Below are 18,329 nucleotides of genomic sequence, written 5' to 3'. Positions count from 1 at the left end.
ATATTTCAGATTTGAGTGATTATGATCCAATGACATAATCTTGTATCATCTCTGTATCACTTAACCCATCCTGCACATTTTTTTCACGAGGAGAAAAAACATAACATCACTTTCCAATAAGTCCAGACGACATTTTTGTAGAGACAAGAAAGTCACTATAATAAAAGATTCCTCTAAAATAACGAGGAGCTTTTTAAAACCCATGCTTCAAAAGTCATAAATATCAACACGCTCCCAATTCTCAAAATCATACATCACTCTCCACACATCTCCATTAAACACTGAACCCTCCCAGAAATCCCTGACATAGACCCCCATATGGATGACCTTGCCGGCGTTGAATGCTTTGAGGCAACCGTCACAAAAGTGAAGCATTATATACAGCGTAAAAGAGGATTACAAATAAGGCCGGACCAATAAGATAAATTGATGGGGGAAGATACTTCAGAAAATCTAGGCCAGACCAAAATGATTCTCTGTTAAGAGAGAATACTAAAAGAACAAGTACAGTGATCACAGTGAAATTTTGTAAAGCACAAACAAATTCACCATTTTCTGAATTGTCTAATGCTACAATAATGATTAAATTTACAAAAAAAAAAACAAAAAAACACTGAATTTATGAATTCAACAGAAAATTCAACAGAAAATCTCTTATTGTGCCAACACTATAACACATTCTTTTGACCAAAAACTCTTGTTTTCCATCTAGGACCTGCATTAGTAAAATAAGTCCATCATCTAATCAAGTTAATAAATCAATACCAAAATACACAGAAACCTGGACTTCTAGCTGGTCTGTTGATGAGCTAGCTTTCTTTAAGTCCTGCATGTTCACGATCATTAGTTTGATTAGTTTATGTGAAAATAATAAAAAGTTGGATAAGCTTTCTGTGAGGCGACAGCAAAATTAAACACTGACAGTCTCTCCATCCAACAAAATTGTAAAATTTATCAAAAAAAAAATCCGAAAATTGTCTGATCATTGATCAATGCAAGGGGCCAGTTTCATGAACATTACTTAACTTTAAAGTGAACAGTCGGGCAAGGATAGCTAACGTCGGTAAAAATGGTGTGAATGTATCCAGTATAATTTCTTATGAAATGGAAAAATAAAATCTCTCGTCAAAATCTGTCTGCGTACGAAGAAATTGATTTAAAGTATGGAAATTCTAAAATGTCCTCCCGGCTCACTATGTCCGTGGTTACATTTCCACGCAGCCTCGCTTTCAATGCTTTCAACTTTTCTTTACTTTAATGGTCAGAACTGGGAAACTAAACAGAACTTGACCGTCGTATTAATTTGTGAGAACTTTTGGAAGGCCAATGAACGCATTTAGACTGGTTTTCTTTACCCGACTATTCACTTTAAGGAATTCATTTACTTAAAATTCGCCAAAGGAAAGCATTACGGAAGTTAAGGGAAAAATCTTTAGTTATTAAGGAGCCTTCCTTAAATCTGTAATACTTTCCAATGGAAAATTTTATGCTAAGGAATTCCTTAAATTTAAGGAATGTTCATGAAACTGGGCCCAGCGATTTATGTCCCATTTGGGTGAAGAACAAACATTAAAGGTGACTGAAATTTGTGTTTGACTCCAGAGGCTGCGGTGACCCAGTTAGGTTCAGATGCCTCGACATGACCACAAGGCTGTAATGCAGTGTTTAAAAACTGAGAATGATTTTGCCTTGGCCTAATCCACCCTCAGACATCAATACCACTTCCAGTTCTTACAATGATTTTTATACCTGATCAATAAAGAGGATGCTAACGACTTTGTCCCCACAGACAGGTATCATAATATAATCCACCTGTCCATATAGTTATCCTTCATAGTGACCACCAGTGATCAGAAGAGGCATAAAGGGCCTGTACTCATTAAATTTGATCCATATTCACTAAAATCAATGCATCTTTTATTTAGGTGTTTACATATTCAAGAGTTACCTCCCTTTCAGGTAGGTATTCAAATACATGTTGTTTTCTCTGCAAAGTATGACGCTATGCATGCAAACACATGATGTCACAATCAATATCTACAAGGGCAAATAACTCTGTTATGTGCAAATACACAATACCTGAGTGCATGTTATATCAAAAACATGTACACACTTGAGCTCAAACCAAATTAAATTAAATCAAAGTTTCAAGGTTTCTAGTCTAGTTTGAAAATTTGTTTGACAGAGTTATCTCCCCTTGTATCATTTTGTCATTACAATGCCATACCTCATTAATCTTTTCCAATGATTGACGGGAAGTTTTGTCATAATATCAGAAGTTTTATGGGTCAATGCTCATGAAAGTCCAATGACCTAAAAATGCTTACACAAATACTTCACAAAAAGTTTTCTATAAAATGCAAAATTAGATGGACTGATCGCCCCTATTTCATATTGAAAATATATGACAAATTTTATTTCACAGAAGACTAATAATTGTTCCATTGATATGTTTTCTTTCAAAATTTGTAAAAAAATGTTCTAAATCATTATACCAAAATACTAAATAAATTCATGCTGCAATTATCTTTAAAATTTCTAAGAGCTAGCTATAGCTTATAATAGAAAAACTATTGCAGAATATAAAAGGTAGATAAATAGAAAATATAGAAAGAAATAATCATATTCAAGCTGTGATCATTCACAAATAAAATCTCATAATGTTTAGCTTTAGATTTCAATGAATATACACGGCAATAAATAATCAGATAACTAAAATTTCTTAATATTTAAAGAATGTTTTACAATTAAATGGCATTTAAAACTTGAATTTAACCTTGATTGGGTTGTAGACTTCAAATAAAAAGGAATATTCTATTGGGAGTGTATGGGACTACAATACACTGATTTAAAAAACGAAATCATGCTATTTACAAATTTAAAAGCATGATCATGCTATTCATGGTATTTATACATAATTAGGGTGATTTTAATGGTCCAATTATCAAGTCTTGTTGTAATAATCGGTATGTACGTGTGAAGGATATTAAAGGTACACAGATTAATCGGTCATTCAAAACCAGACTGTAAATGTCCCAGAGGATTTATGGCATTTTACACAGGGGTGTTAAATTGTCTTTGTAATCCTGTGTATCTGAGGCTCGTAAAATATGCCTTTCTTCTGAAAAGTGAATGTAAATGGAGATGACTCCATGTACAGTGGTAGATTGTTGGATACATTAACTATATTAGGCCTTCATGCCCCGGATTGCTTTGCCATCATGAAAACAAATGAGCAAAAGTCAAACTACTTAAACCAGATGGCTAATCTGTATTTGCATATTACAGAATTATCCGTCCTTGCGGTTTAAGGTAGCGATTGTGATGAAATATTTTTGCGAATGTAACGTCATACTTCTCAGAGAAAACAAATCGTAAATTGCGCCCATAAAATAATGACGTCATAATAGATACCTTCCCGCAAGGGAGCTAACTCTGTTACATGTAAAGATGGAATTGTGACACTCAAGCTAGTTGATGTTTATGAATATCAGGCATATAAATGACTGAAAATCATACGTAATCATCAGATTTAGAGTCATAAGGATTGGTGATGAAAATATCACACACTTTTCATGTATGTGAGAATTGACTTGTGCAGTCACAGAGTTTTTCAAAACTTATTTCATAAATGCGGAATATTAAAGTTGTAAAATTGCATTAAAACAATGAGGTATGAGAGAAAAATCCTCTTTCATATAAGTGGATATGAAGGACAAGGATATTCTACCTGCAATCAAAAAAATGTTGTAGAACTGAAGCTGTAATCAAGTGTTCCTATGTCATATATACATTAAGACCGCCACCAGTCTTTAGAATATTGGCTTGATTACTTTTGTTTCTTCTACATGTGTGATTCTAGCGATTCAAGTTTCAAACTAGGGGGAGATAATCTAGTATAGAACTCTGCTGAGAAAGTCCTATCAACCACTTATAAGGTCAGGGGGCCTGTCTACCCCATATGATGATGATAGAAAATATAGTTTTGATAACGATTAAGTTATCTCCCTTATTTAATTTGAGGTTGCATGGCGTTGCATTGTGGCAGTGATTTTCTTACTCAATAATTTCAGGGGCCTGTTCCTTTTCATTTGGGAAAACAATACATTACAATTTTCTTTAAACATATATATTTTAAAGAGTTTTTTCTTTATTTGGGAAAATATTTACATACATTTGGGAAAATACAGCAAAATTTCTCTAAGGGGCCTTGCATTGTGGTTCACACTTTGTCTGTAATTATCGTATTATATACAAAATATTCTATGCATATATATTCTATATATGTATCTATGTGTTATAGATGTAGGGCGTATAAATCTGTATGGTGGTATAAAAGAGTGGCAATTGGATATATATATATACTCCTGTGACAGGACAATTGATGTAGGATATTTATTACGATTATAAACTTTTACTTTTTAATAAAAAAAATCTTGGCCATAGCATGCCAACTACAGTGATTTTATGGCCATACAACATTCCTCTGCAAAGACCTCTGTAATAGCCTGGTAACTCATTTACCCCCCAAAATTCATAATGAACTGTTCCAGCCATTGAATCAGAAGAGTCCAAACCTATCCTCAGGGGTAAATGAGTAAAATATCTGTACCTATATAATGTATATTTCAAAAGGTCATTATTGTTTAAACTGGGTCTACAACGGTTTTATTTACACTTTTCTTATTGGAAACTGTAAAGTATTAGAGTAAGATTTTGGGCCCACGATAGATTAAATGTTTGTAGATAGACGAAATGAAAGAAACATGACAGCTTTGTGTTTGCTTACCTTTATGCGGTAAAACCTTAAACAACCCAATAACTTTCCTTGTATAATGGAACACCACACACAACCCTATAGTACTGGGTATTTATATAATTATTCCCACACCTGGGACAGTACAAATTTAACACTTAAAGCAAACAATCTGACAAGAGGTTAAAGATACAATGGGGGTTTTGTTTCATTGTAAATCGTAAATTGCTGAATCTTGTTTAAAACATTTTCGGTATTATTAAATGTTCTTATCAAATGTCCACAATACTTTGTCAAGAATTTTTTTTTTCTTTTCACAAACATACCTATGATGTTTCTTATTCTCGCATTGTTTCTGACTTATTTAAAATCTTCAGGCCATTTTGGGATTTTTACAAAATTTTGTATAGACATTCTCTATTGGAATGATAAAGGATTTTCAAAACTTAAAATTTAAATTTTCTAGATTTTTTATTTGAAAATCAAAACAGGAGGGAAAGCATCTCCGAAACCCCACAAGACTCAAAATGACTGAGTTTCACAGGATAATAATCTTAATTTCTGATGACAGAGAAAATAAGACACGTACTACCTGGAAAACCTAAAGTGCTGATATGTATTTTTACCGAAATCTTGACTTTAACATAGCAACTACGACCCCCTACACTAAGTCCTATATAGCCACAGGTAACCTTACAAATTTGACACGTAATATCAGATCAGTACATTGTCAGAATGACCTGTAAAATCTCGCCTACAGTCTGTATACCAATCTCGATCATCGAAAGTCTTGTAAATCACTAGGCTTTATCTACATAAGGTAAATATATAAACACGGAAATTGAGTTAATTTACAGTTCAATTTAAAAGTTTATATATCTCACAGTGTCAGGCCTGTTCTGTCACGTCTTATATATTGTACATGGAATGTGGATAAGGGGATAAGGGTAGGGGGGGGGGGGGGGGGGGGGGGGGGGGGGGGGGGCTTTTCTCTACCTTTGACATAAATGAACATATTTGGGTCAGTAAATCCAGGCAATGCCCTAGGGAGGTGCAGTGGGTTCTGGTTATAACCAATACTTTAATCTGACATGTCCTTAAATGCCCTTGCAATTGTGGGTGGGGCAATCCAGGGTTCTGGTTAAACTGATACTTTAATGTGACTGACATATCCTTAAATGACCCTGAGGGAGAGGGGCATTGGGTTCTGGTTATAACCTATACTTAATGTGACATGTCCTTAAATGACCCAGGGGGAGGGGCAATAATTTCAGAACATTTTGGAAGTAAAACAGATCTAAGACATACCAAAACATTATAGTACTTTGATGTCAATGTACTTCAGCTGTACGGGCAAATGCAAACACATACTCATGCAAATCCAAAAATTACCATGAAAAAAACCCAAATAAAAACAAAACAACAATACTCCATAGAAATTTTCTATCTATTGGAAAAACAAAACACATATACTTCATGGAGAATTTTAATCCATGGGGGCAAAAAGTACATACATATACTCAGGGCTGGGGAAATACACTTGTCCGCTGGCCCAGACGAGTGGATTTGGCTGTCGGACAAGTGAATGTTGACAGCACACTTGTCCATCAGACGAGAAAATATTCTGACGGTGCATGATTATGACCTGGACCTTAAATTTTTTTAAACAATGTGTGTCTCGTTTATCGATCAATTTCATCGGTGAAACTCAACTGAATACATCTAAAACAGTACATATTATACTTAAATATCTGGAAAATATTGAGGGCAACTAAATGCCATTTGGACGAGTAGATTTTTTTTTTTTTTTTTTTTTTAAACATAAAAGTTTATTTATAATAGGCATGTAATCATTATACATTTAGTGTCCTCTCACAGGAGGAGATCCATTCATCATTCCCACTTTCATACATAGCTAAGCCTAGAACCTACAGATTGATGTCGTGATACCTTATATTAAGGGAGGTAACTCTTAATACCACCCGGAATGGACGAGTAGATTTTAGAGGAGCACTTGTCTGACGGATGAGAACATTTCAAAGATTTTTCACAGCCCTGATACTACTTGATCAACATATTTTTGGAAAAATTTCAATAACAAAACCAGAAGTGATGTTTATATAAAATGACGGAAATTATATGTCAGTAGTCACCAACCTGTTGAGTGCCTATAGTACAATCATAAATAATGAATTATTTAAAATGCCATTATTCGTAAACCATTCAAGCTTTTCTATATAAAGAATTGAACCACCGGACCGATATTGACAATTTACAGTTAGTATAATGGTGTGATTCAGAATAAGTTTACAACTGGTTTATGAAATATTCACCAGGAATATTATCCTATTTTTCTAGCTTTGACGTGAATGAACATATCATATCAGGTAGAATTACACACAATTTTTGTATACACATATGTAGTTATCATGAAGCCAAAAAATTACCTAGTAGAAATGCAGAATGTCAGATTCCTCTACCAGTTGGCCATATACTGGTAGTTCATAACCCAAAGGTCAGAGGAGTGGTAGAATGTCAGGCATCTAAACCACACAGCCACTGTGACCCAGAGGTGGAAGGCTAGTGTAAGAATGTCAGACACCTTAACCACTCAGCCAATGTAACCCAGAGGTGGAATTAGGCTAGTGGTAGAATGTAAGACAACTCAACCACCCAGCCACGGTAACCTAGAGGTGGAGGGCAAGTGGGCGAAAGTGAGACACCTTTTAATTAACAACCCAGCCACTGTGACCTAGAGGTGGAGGGCAAGTGGTAGAATGTCAGACACCTTAACCATCCAGCCACTGTAACCCAGAAGTGGAGGGCTAGTGGTAGAATGTCATACACCTTAACCACCCAGCCACTGTAACCCAGAGGTGGAGGGCTAGTGGTAGAATGTCATACACCTTAACCACCCACCCACTGTGACCTAGAGGTGGAGGGCAAGTGGTAGAATGTCAGACACCTTAACCATCCAGCCACTGTAACCCAGAGGTGGAGGGCTAGTGGTAGAATGTCAGACACCTTAACCACCCAGCCACTGTAACCCAGAGGTGGAGGACTAGTGGTAGAATGTCAGACACCTTAAACACTCAGATACTGTGACCCTGAGGTGAAGGGCTAGTGGTAGAATGTCAGACACCTTAACCACTTAGCCACTGTAACCCAGAGGTGGAGGGCTAGTGTTAGAATGTCAGACACCTTAACTACTCAGTTAATGTGACCAAGAGGTGGAGGGCTAGTGGTAGAATGTCAGACACCTTAACCACCCAGCCACTGTAACCCAGAGGTGGAGGACTAGTGGTAAATTGTCAGATACCTTAACCACCCAGCCACTGTAACCAAGAGGTGAAAGACTTCTGGTAGAATGTCAGACACCTTAAACACTCAGATACTGTGACCCTGAGGTGAAGGGCTAGTGGTAGAATGTCAGACACCTTAAACACTCAGATACTGTAACCCAGAGGTGGAGGCCAGGGCTAGTGGTAACTACTCAGCCACTGTGACCCAGAGGTGGAGGGCTAGTGGTAGAAAATGTCAGACTTTTTAACCACTCAGCCAACATGGACAAGGTGTGATGGGGGGACTATAAGCCACATCATAGCCCAAAACTGAAGGAAATGTTAGTGGTAGAAAGACATTCTTCTATACCAACATATGGAGGCTCCATGTAGTGGTAGAATGTTAAGACATTGTAGTCAGCATCATGTAAACTAGTACAGAGGACAAGTGGTAGAAGAATGGTGAAGCATTTTAATAATTTTATAGACCCAACTCAGATATCATGGGTAAGTGGGGAGGGATAATGGTAGAATGTCAAACACTGTGACCCAGAGCTTTGAGGGGCAGACGGGACTGACTAAGTTACATTATAACAGTATGTCAGACACAAAGGTGGGGGAAGGGAGGGTCCAGGATCGCTGGGAGGGGCTAATATCAGACACATTTGCCAGTCGGTTATCAACCCCACCTGGTCAGCAGGTGGTAGAATGTGTCTAACCATCTTAACAAATTAGCCACTACAGTACACATACATATTTGTACTGTTTAATGCAAACATTTTATAATGTTCTGCCAACTTCACCATACAAGTCTGTCAGAATGCCAACTAATTATAAATAAGATTAAGTGTACTATGTAAACAATATACTGAAGTATTGTAATATGTACAGAGCACCGGTCCCACTTAATTCTTCAACTCTCTGGATTTTCTAATTCTAACATCTGCCCCTGTATATACTACACATGCATACTTTGTTATTTCCTCCAACATAAACAAACGAAATCCTTTTGATGTTACTGAAGAACAATACCAAGCTGATCTTAGCCGATATTTAGCATGTCATTGCAATCATTGATCAGATATGAAATTATATTAGATATGCTCCAATTTTACTGGCTACATATTGATTCATTATTTTACCCCCACCCCCTAAACTGACCTCTTTACAGTACCCCATGTAACCCTATATATATATATACAATGACCTCTATATGATATCCCTCCCCCCTACATTGTCTATGTTACCCCCATCTCCTACACTGACATAATGTTACCCCTCCCCCCTACACTGAACTCTATGTTACCCCCACCCCCCCCACATTGACTTCTCTGTTGCCCCTCCCCCCTACATTGACCTCTATGTTGCCCCTACCCCCTACATTGACCTCTATGTTGCCCTCCCCCCTACACTGACCTATATATTACCCCTGCCCCCTACACTGACATCTATGTCGCCCCTCCCCCCCTACAATGATCTTTTTATGTTACCCTCCTACACTGACCTCTATGTTGCCCCTACCCCCTACACTGACCTCTATGTTACCCCTCCCCCCTACACTGACCTCTGTTACCCCCCCTCCCCCCTACACTGACCTCTATGTTACCCCTCCCTCCTACATTGACCTATATATTACCCCTCCCCCTACACTGACCTCTATCTTGCCCCTCTTCCCCTACACTGACCTCTATGTTACCCAAACCCCCGACATTGACCACTATGTTACCCCTCCCCCCCTACACTGACCTCTATGTTGCCCCACCCCCTACACTGACCTCTGTTACCCCAATCCCCTACATTGACCTCTATGTTGCCCCTCTCCCCCCCTACACTGACCTCTATGTTACCCCTCCCCCTACAATGACCTTATTATGTTTCCCCCCCCCCCCTACACTGACCTCTATGTTGCCCCACCCCCTATACTGACCTCTGTTACCCCCATCCCCTACACTGACCTCTATGTTGCCCCTCCCCCCCTACAATGACCTTATGTTACCCCCACCCCTACAATGACCTCTATGTTTCCCCCACCCCCCTATACCGACCTCTATGTTGCCCCTCTCCCCCTACACTGACCTCTATGTTACCCCTCCCCCCTACAATGACCTTATTATGTTTCCCCCCACCCCCTACACTGACCTCTAGATCTATGTTGCCCCTCTCCCCCTACACTGACCTCTATGTTACCCCTCCCCCCCTACAATGACCTTATTATGTTTCCCCCACCCTTACACTGACCTCATTATGCTGCTGTTCCTCCTCCTGTCGGTACTCCTCCTCCTGGGCATTCTGTAGCACCTGTCCGTCAAAGTTTAGGGACGTACCTGGGTTCATCAGACTTAGGTTTGTACTCATCCTTCGAATCGGGTCGCCATCGTCACATCACAGACCGGTACGGTCCAATCTGTAACCGATAGATATTGACACTGAAGGCACAATAGTGTGCAACCGCAGATGAGAAGGTAGTTTTTTCTCCCAAACTTCACAGGGATATCCCGTAGTTACTAGGGAAAAAAAGAGAACTCTATCCTACACAGGGGGATGTAAGACGGCTCAAACGCGCTAGACAATTATATATGTCACGCATCAATACATGCGGCTTAACTGCGATGTCTTATATTCTATTATTCTCCCATACGTGATAGGGTTATCCCATGGTTGCTCTACGGAAAAGATAAACTCCATCTTTTACTAATGTTTGACCGATTCTCGATTTTGATCAATGATCAATCAATTTTGATTTTTCTAAAGACTATCGATTATCCATAATTTGGTATACATATACAAAGCTCATGCTACCCATTTGCATTTCCGCTATTAACGAATCGATCTGGCTAATTGCTAAAACAAATTCATCCTAATTTGCAAAAAATGTTAAAGTTTTTCTTCACACACCCGATATCCAATCACACGGACATGAGCTTCAAACATCGTTTTTTTCAGTCAGATTACTTTTATAGCAAGTCTAAAACAGTTGACTTTAAATTAATCAGTTACTGGACCATATATATTTTAATGTTGAAGGGATGTAAAGTAACAATATGCACAACGGAGTATGGTTTGTGTGTACTTTTCAATTGATGCATAAAATACATTATTAGATGCTTCTTAGTAATTTAATGTTTTTCATTATGAAAAGCTGTGAATGCACAATTTGCTAAATGAAATTCTTATTTGCTAATATAAAGAGAAAAAAATTACTTTCGCAACTTTTGCTAATTATATAAGCAAACAGGAAAGTTAGTGTGAGCTCAGATATATTGCAGATATTTCATGAAAAGTCTGACAGGGAATGAAAATCATTACGTTATAACCATGTATTTATTGTAAGTCTGTTCGTTATAAATGCGTTTTACTGTTGATATATACAAAGCTGAGTGATTAAAAATGTTAGAATTCTATTGCTATCAAACTTTCAATTCATTAAACTTAATATGAACATCCCTATAGGATAAAGAATTTAATCAAAACAAAATCTTAGCTATAGGTAAATCTTAATTTTGATCACATCCGCGGAAATTCTTGTTATCGTTAACGTTCACAAGGCTATATGTATACAGTGTTAGCAAAGATCAAAATAAGACATATACTATTTAAAGTTTATCCCTTGCAAAGGCAGTGATTTCAATTTATTTTTCCCAAAATGCATCAAACAGTGTAGCATTTGTGTCACTTAAACTGAAAATGTAATCCAAATAAATCCACAATATTTTTATCATTACTGATAATGGGAAAAGATACAAATAATTAATCAATTATAACATACATTTTTCAACAATGTACAAAAATATTGTTGCAATAAAATCGTACAATGTAATTAAAAATGGTATACATGTTATGCATCTGTGTCAATTTGATTTATTGAAAACAAATTTGTGATGACCAGTCAAATAAATTTGCAAAGTCACATTTGATTAATATACTAATCCTTAGTGATGGGCAAATAATCGAAAAAAAAAAAGAAAAAAAGAGTCGGAATGAAAAACAAAAAACAAAAACTGTTATCAATTAGAATTTGTAAAACCAATTAATTAGGTTTTTTTTAAAGTGGTCCCCAATCTTAAGATTTATCAATATGTCACTAAACTTTAGTTTACCATAATTCAACTGAATAATAAGCCCATTTTTATTACCTTACAGACATTGTTCCCATACAGTACATACACACAGTATCCATCATGACACATTAGTACGTCACAGTACTAGTGGACAGACTTTTTTACCACGCTATTACATTGTGATTCAGGTGATATTTGTAGTTATTTCTCGCTGGTTATAAACAAAGTTATTCATTGCAATAATCTCGGAATAGTGCTTAATTCCAATAAATAGAGCAATTATTTCCTGAATTTGAAAACCGATTATAATTGATAATCCATCAACTTTGATATTCTGATTATTGCATATATAATGATTATGCAAATGAATCAGATACCCATCACTACTAATCCTGATAGCCATTGATGATATTACATACAAACATTAATTTATATATATGTAGCAGGTTTTAATTGTACATAGTGATACGGTCTCGTTCTAGCTTTGCGCTTAGGGGAATTTCCCTTTAGCTCAGTCGGTTGAGCGGCGGACCAGTATGTCCGGATTGCGGGTTCAAGCCCCGCCCCGCTGTCGGCACACTACTCTTGCCCTGTTACATATATAATATATATAGGAATGAATATGTTTAAAGTTGATAGTCATCATACTTGTCCACTTGAAGCTAATTAAACATTGTTGAGAGTTGCCAACTACAGATGTCCTTATATAGAAATATTGCTGCTTGCATCAAATACTTGTCAAAAGAGTTTTCTTAGACTTTGATAGTTGATTTAAGTATAACCAATAGCAATCGACATGAAGTTATTTTGTGTTTTTATATTAAACTTTGAGGTATGTTGATGGAGAAAAGTCTACTGGGACCCTACCAAAAGTTGATCGTAAAGGAACAGTATTTGTGATTTAGGAAAAATTTAATTGTTTGCATCTCATGAAACATATTATTATACCTCACCGATAAGACGCTGCTAGTCGCTGATTGGTCGAGAAACATCACATGTGCGGGCAACAAAACATTGTGTATCCCGCTGAACGTCATGTTCAAAAATCATGTTTCCCACATGCAGAGTCCCTCGTACGTTAAACAAGAGTTGTCGTTCGTGTAAGGGAACTCTCCGAGGTATTCCGATAACAAACAAAATGGATGTCAGACGACGCTTCCGTCTGCCTTTGACCAACAAATTAGTAATATTCTTATGATAAAAGATACAGATAACACAATTACACTCAATGTAATGTTCATATGATGTACATAACATGCTAAAGGGAATTGATTTGGGCTGAAAGATACCGTAGCTATATAACAGTAACTGTAATGTTAGCCCAACACGGCAATGATGTTTTGGGCAAAAAAATTAAAGTCTAGCCATTACATAAGACTTGTATTCTAGCGCGAGAAAAACTTTGTTCGGTATAATAAACAATTTATTGCCCTCACGTTAGGGAGACATGACGCTTAATTAGTTTACACACGGCAAGTCATATATAATGGGTAAACAAAGCATCATGTCGCCCTACCGTCAGGGCAATAAATGTATAATATTTCCACATAAACAAAACACCATTATGAAGTTCTTGTATTCGTCAAGAGCTCCAGACATTCGGTAATGTGAATGCACAGTAGAATATGCACATAATCAGGACTACTGTTCCGTCACGACTATCGGTTGGGCCCCAGTGTATGTTAATGGAGAAAAGTCTAGTGTATCCAAATTTCCTGTGACTCATCATCTGATAGCAGACATTCTGTTAGAGATGGGTTTTTTTAAGTTTTCAATAACAACGTGACCAATCAGAATGGTCCTTCAATTATATAGCTTGCACATTGTACATAGATATGCATAAATGCGATGATCTTATGGATGTTTGCTTAATCAGAAAAATCAAATCTTAATCTACTTTTACACCGTCTAACTTTAGGACAAATTTCAGATGGTACAGTAATACACATCTTTTTACACTTATAACAACTAGTGTATCAGTTAGTAATACTAAAGAAACTATCTCTAAAAAGACAAAATTATAGAAATCCAATGATCTAAGTTGATCTGTTATAACTGTCAACGTATACACGTGAAGCTTAACAGTTAGTCAGTTATAAATACCTTTTTTTTTAAATTGTAAACTCCAATTCATTCAAGCTCCCATTTTACAGATACCAAAACTTTAGACACAAGCTGTAGCATTTAACTCCATTTGACACAGATAGATATTAAAAGCTGGTCACTGTTAACACAATAAGATCGTCCAGGTGCGCTGTCAATATTATTAAACCACTTGTTACGTTTGCCAATACACGGGTCACACATGTGCAAACATGTTTTGGAAACAAACATTAGGTCAAAGCCGAACAAAATGGCCCCGCTTTCAAGGGAATCTGACGTCTTGAGTGGGTGTACTTAATGTAAATGTGTTCATGGCGTTTAGTTGTATTTGGGTGAAAGTAAATTTTTGAATGAGATGCATTTACAGTGATCCAAACAGCCTAATTTCGTTTACCTGCTTTCTTAGCTTTGAAGCAGCCGCCATTTCTGTATACAATCCCACAATGCAATTCTGTTTCCGTTTAAGGATTGACTAATAGTTAAAGCAAACAATAATGTGTCGGATCGCCGGAATATTTTAACGGATTTTAGGGAGGGGGGGGATAAGGAAACTCATACTAATATCACTATCCCAGTTGCATTTCTGGAGAATATTTATTCAGTAGCAGGATTGTAATGGTGACTCTCCCAAAAGCTTGGAAAAAAACCAGGGGATTTATTTAGGCTTGTGTCGAATATTTTTTGACAGTTCCAAAAATCTCTGCTGCAGTTTTATTCCGAGTGTTGGAGAAAAGCTGCAAAAATTCCAACATCAGCATAACTTTTCATTTATAAGCAAATTTATTTCTTAAATACTTTAGGTTTTATAATGATACTTGAAGGTTTAAAGGCCCACTACCTTTCCGGCGCAAAATATAAAGATTTCTTAAAAACATTAATTACCTCAGAAAATATATACCGATGGTCTAAGATGAGGTTACAACACCAAACATATGCAAGATTTCCTGCGTAATATATGATTACAATGGAGAGTCATTTCGCTGTTTTACCGTCTGCCGCAGTGATAGTCAACTACCGCGCGGTATTTAGGACGACGGGGGAAAACATAAGACGACCCGCGTTATGAAAATTAACATTTTATTTATTTTAATTAAATTGTTTAGGAGGTGATTATAAGTGTAGTATTAATGTTAAGTTAATAACTTTTGCAACTCTTCAAAATTATTAAGCTCGTTTTATTTTTATTTTTTTAATTCCCATTTTAAAAATCCAAAACCGTTTCGGAAAGTTAGTGGGCCTTTAAAGGCCCAATTCCTTTCCGAAACGGCTATTAATTTTTAAAACAGGAATGTAAAGCGAACGTGCATGTAAAGTCACAAAAGTTATTAACTTACCATTAATACTACGCTCATCAACATGTTCTGAAGCTTCACGTGGGTCGTTTTATATTTTCCGCCGTCGTCCTAAATACCGCGCGATAGTTGAATATTACGGCATCTGACGGCAAAATAGCGAAATGAATCTCCACAGTCATCATATATTATGGGAAATCTTGGAAAAGTTTGATGTTGTTACCGCATCTTAAGCCATCGATATATATTTTCTTATGTTATTAATGTTTTTAAGAAACCTATAAATTTTGCTCAGGAAAGGTATTGGGTTTTTAATGTAATATGTGCCCTAACTCGGCGATATCATTAATATTGACATGCTGTTTTTTCATTTAAAATTTTCACAGTATAATTATCAAACGGAACACATAACCTCACTGTTGTCTGTATTTTTTTACAAGTCTTATCATCTAAAGCTATACTTATCTGGTTAACCCTCGCAATTGGTGTTCGTCTTGAACCAGGAACAGGCAAACTGTTGCACTGACTGAGAAGATTCCGATGAAGACGCCGTATACCAACCTTGCCACTTTCTCGTCGTACTCCATACACTGGGGACGTCTCGTTCAATTCGCTTTACCACAATGTACACATCTGATTCCCACAACCAACGTAATTTTCCTGGTCCAGCAGTTTCATGATTCTTGACAAGTACGCGGTCACCAGGAAACAAAGCCGCACTTAGGAGTTCAGCGTCCTTTATACCCTTTCCCTTGCTCGATGACTGACGAGCCTGTTTGCGATACTGTAGGCCTCTCTTATTCCAGCTTCCCGTTTCTCTGCATAACCTTAAGGGGTGTTGGCAGCAAAACTACTAGAACGAATAATTATACCCTGCCTCCACTCCGTTTCCGTTCAGAAATCTTCCGTCCGTCGTTCAGAGCTACGTCATCGCAGCTACAAAACTACGGGTCTTGCTCGAACATGAAGTCAATTGGAAGACGAGGATGGCGACCAAATAGCAGGAAATAAGGGGCATAACTAGAACTTTGTCCAATCCATTTGTCTTTTGTTACAATAAAATTGATTTAAACTAACCAGTACTTTCCCACTTTGTGCGGTTGTAATCGTGAACAACATTGTTTACATGTTCGTTCCATCGGTGCTTGTAACCCTGGGGTAGAGTCATCCTCGATACTCCAGGGGTTCCGATCACTAATTACGATCTCTACACCCCTGGACTATCTCATACTAAAACTGGAATAGAACAACAGAATAGAACATGTAACTTAGTCATTTGATGTACATCAAAAGAGCCGTATAACGGTACACTGTGGTTGACTGTGAGGCTTTGATGTTAGGCGTCGCTCTCTCTGAAGTCTTCAAATGAAACACTTGCTAGCCTGTGATTGGTCAAAAGTTTTCCACTGAGCTGCCTGCAATTTCGGTATGAGATAGCCCAGGGGTGTAGAGATAGCAAGTGATCGGAAGCCCTGGAGTATCGAGGATGGGGTAGAGTACACAGCATCCCAAGCAATGTGCGGTTAAATGGCTTCAGATGCATTATAAACGTTAAGTTACAAAGCATAATTTATGTACTGTAAAATTGTTGCCTTTTATGCCTTTTGTATGTATAGTTGGAGAATTATATGCAGAAATCACTTTACAATGTATGTCCCTAATTCCTATATTGTATCTAATATTACATAAGAAACGTTAAACTAACAATAATTACCAAACAACGCAATCCGTCAGATCCACATGGAATTTCATAAATATATGTTTGTAGTAAAAACGTAGTAAAATAAGTCACGTGCATAAACCTCATTCATGCCATTGGCCGAAATATAGAATAGTATTGTGGGTAACTAGTGATCACGTGATTGTGTGTTACTTTCCATATATAGTGATAGTTTGCCTCCCGTTCCTTCGGAAATGTTGATTTATTTGAAAATATTTAGACTCCAAAATGGTATTAATATTGCATGTTTATTATTTTAAATTGCACATATGTACTGTCTTACTATAAATAATGAACTAAAATGAGTTATATAACTGCTATTTCCACGTTATATATATAAACAATATAATGCATTTGACCAATTCAATAGGTCTAACCGTCTAATCTAGGATCAGTGAAGATCGGCTACTCCCGGCTATAATCGTAGAATTCTAAATTTATTTACCTGCTTTAGGTTTCAAAACAGATACACATAACACAAAGAAAATAATAACTTCGTCAAAAGGGGCCAAATTATATATACTAATTAGCAGGTCAGAGAAATCACTATATTTGGAAGTAAACACACTTATGTGATCACTAGTTACCCACAATTCCATATTTTTCGGCCAATGGCATGAATGAGGTATAAGCACGTGACTAGTTTACTACGTTTTTACCATATAAAAAAATCCGGTTTTTGTATCATAATGGGAGGGGGGGGGGTTGGAATTCCCGCGGATCGTGTTTTCATTTCCAAAGTTGGATGCGTATTTCATAGACGCTTTGAAAATGTCCTTCCATTTTTTGTCTATGACTCCATAAAATCCAAATGCTTATAAATATAAAAATATTAAAATAGTCGGGCAAAGAAATCCAGTCTAAATGCGTTCATTGGCCTTCAAAAAGTTCTCACATATTAATACGATGGTCAAGTTTCTGCTTACGTTTCCCAGTTCTGACCATTGAAATAAAGAAAAGTTGAAAGCATTGAAAGCGAGGCTGCGTGGAAATGTAACCATGGACATAGTCAGCCGGGAGGACGTTTTAGGATTCCTATACTTTAAATAATTTCTACGTACGCAGACAGATTTTGACGAGAAAGTTTATTTTTCTATTCATAAAAAATTAACTGATACA

General features: G+C 36.9%; 1 protein-coding gene across 3 annotated transcripts in view; it reads right to left on the bottom strand.

Moving 5' to 3' along the window:
• The window catches only part of LOC138306027 (trichohyalin-like), a 57,409-nt gene extending 42,756 nt beyond the window's left edge, over positions 1-14,653 (bottom strand). For all 3 annotated transcript variants that reach the window (XM_069246343.1, XM_069246344.1, XM_069246345.1), the window contains exons 1-2: positions 14,593-14,653; positions 10,276-10,441 (exon numbers count right to left, since the gene is read on the bottom strand). In XM_069246343.1, coding sequence (XP_069102444.1) covers positions 10,276-10,392 — 117 coding nt within the window. In that variant the 5' untranslated portion in view covers positions 10,393-10,441; positions 14,593-14,653. The remainder of the gene's footprint in view (positions 1-10,275; positions 10,442-14,592) is intronic.
• Positions 14,654-18,329: the final 3,676 nt, after the last annotated feature.

The sequence above is a fragment of the Argopecten irradians genome, chromosome 13 (genome assembly GCF_041381155.1).
Source record: "Argopecten irradians isolate NY chromosome 13, Ai_NY, whole genome shotgun sequence".
Lineage (NCBI taxonomy): Eukaryota > Metazoa > Mollusca > Bivalvia > Pectinida > Pectinidae > Argopecten > Argopecten irradians.
The sequence above is the reverse complement of the archived record's forward strand: the minus strand, read 5'-3'. Positions and strand labels throughout refer to the sequence as shown.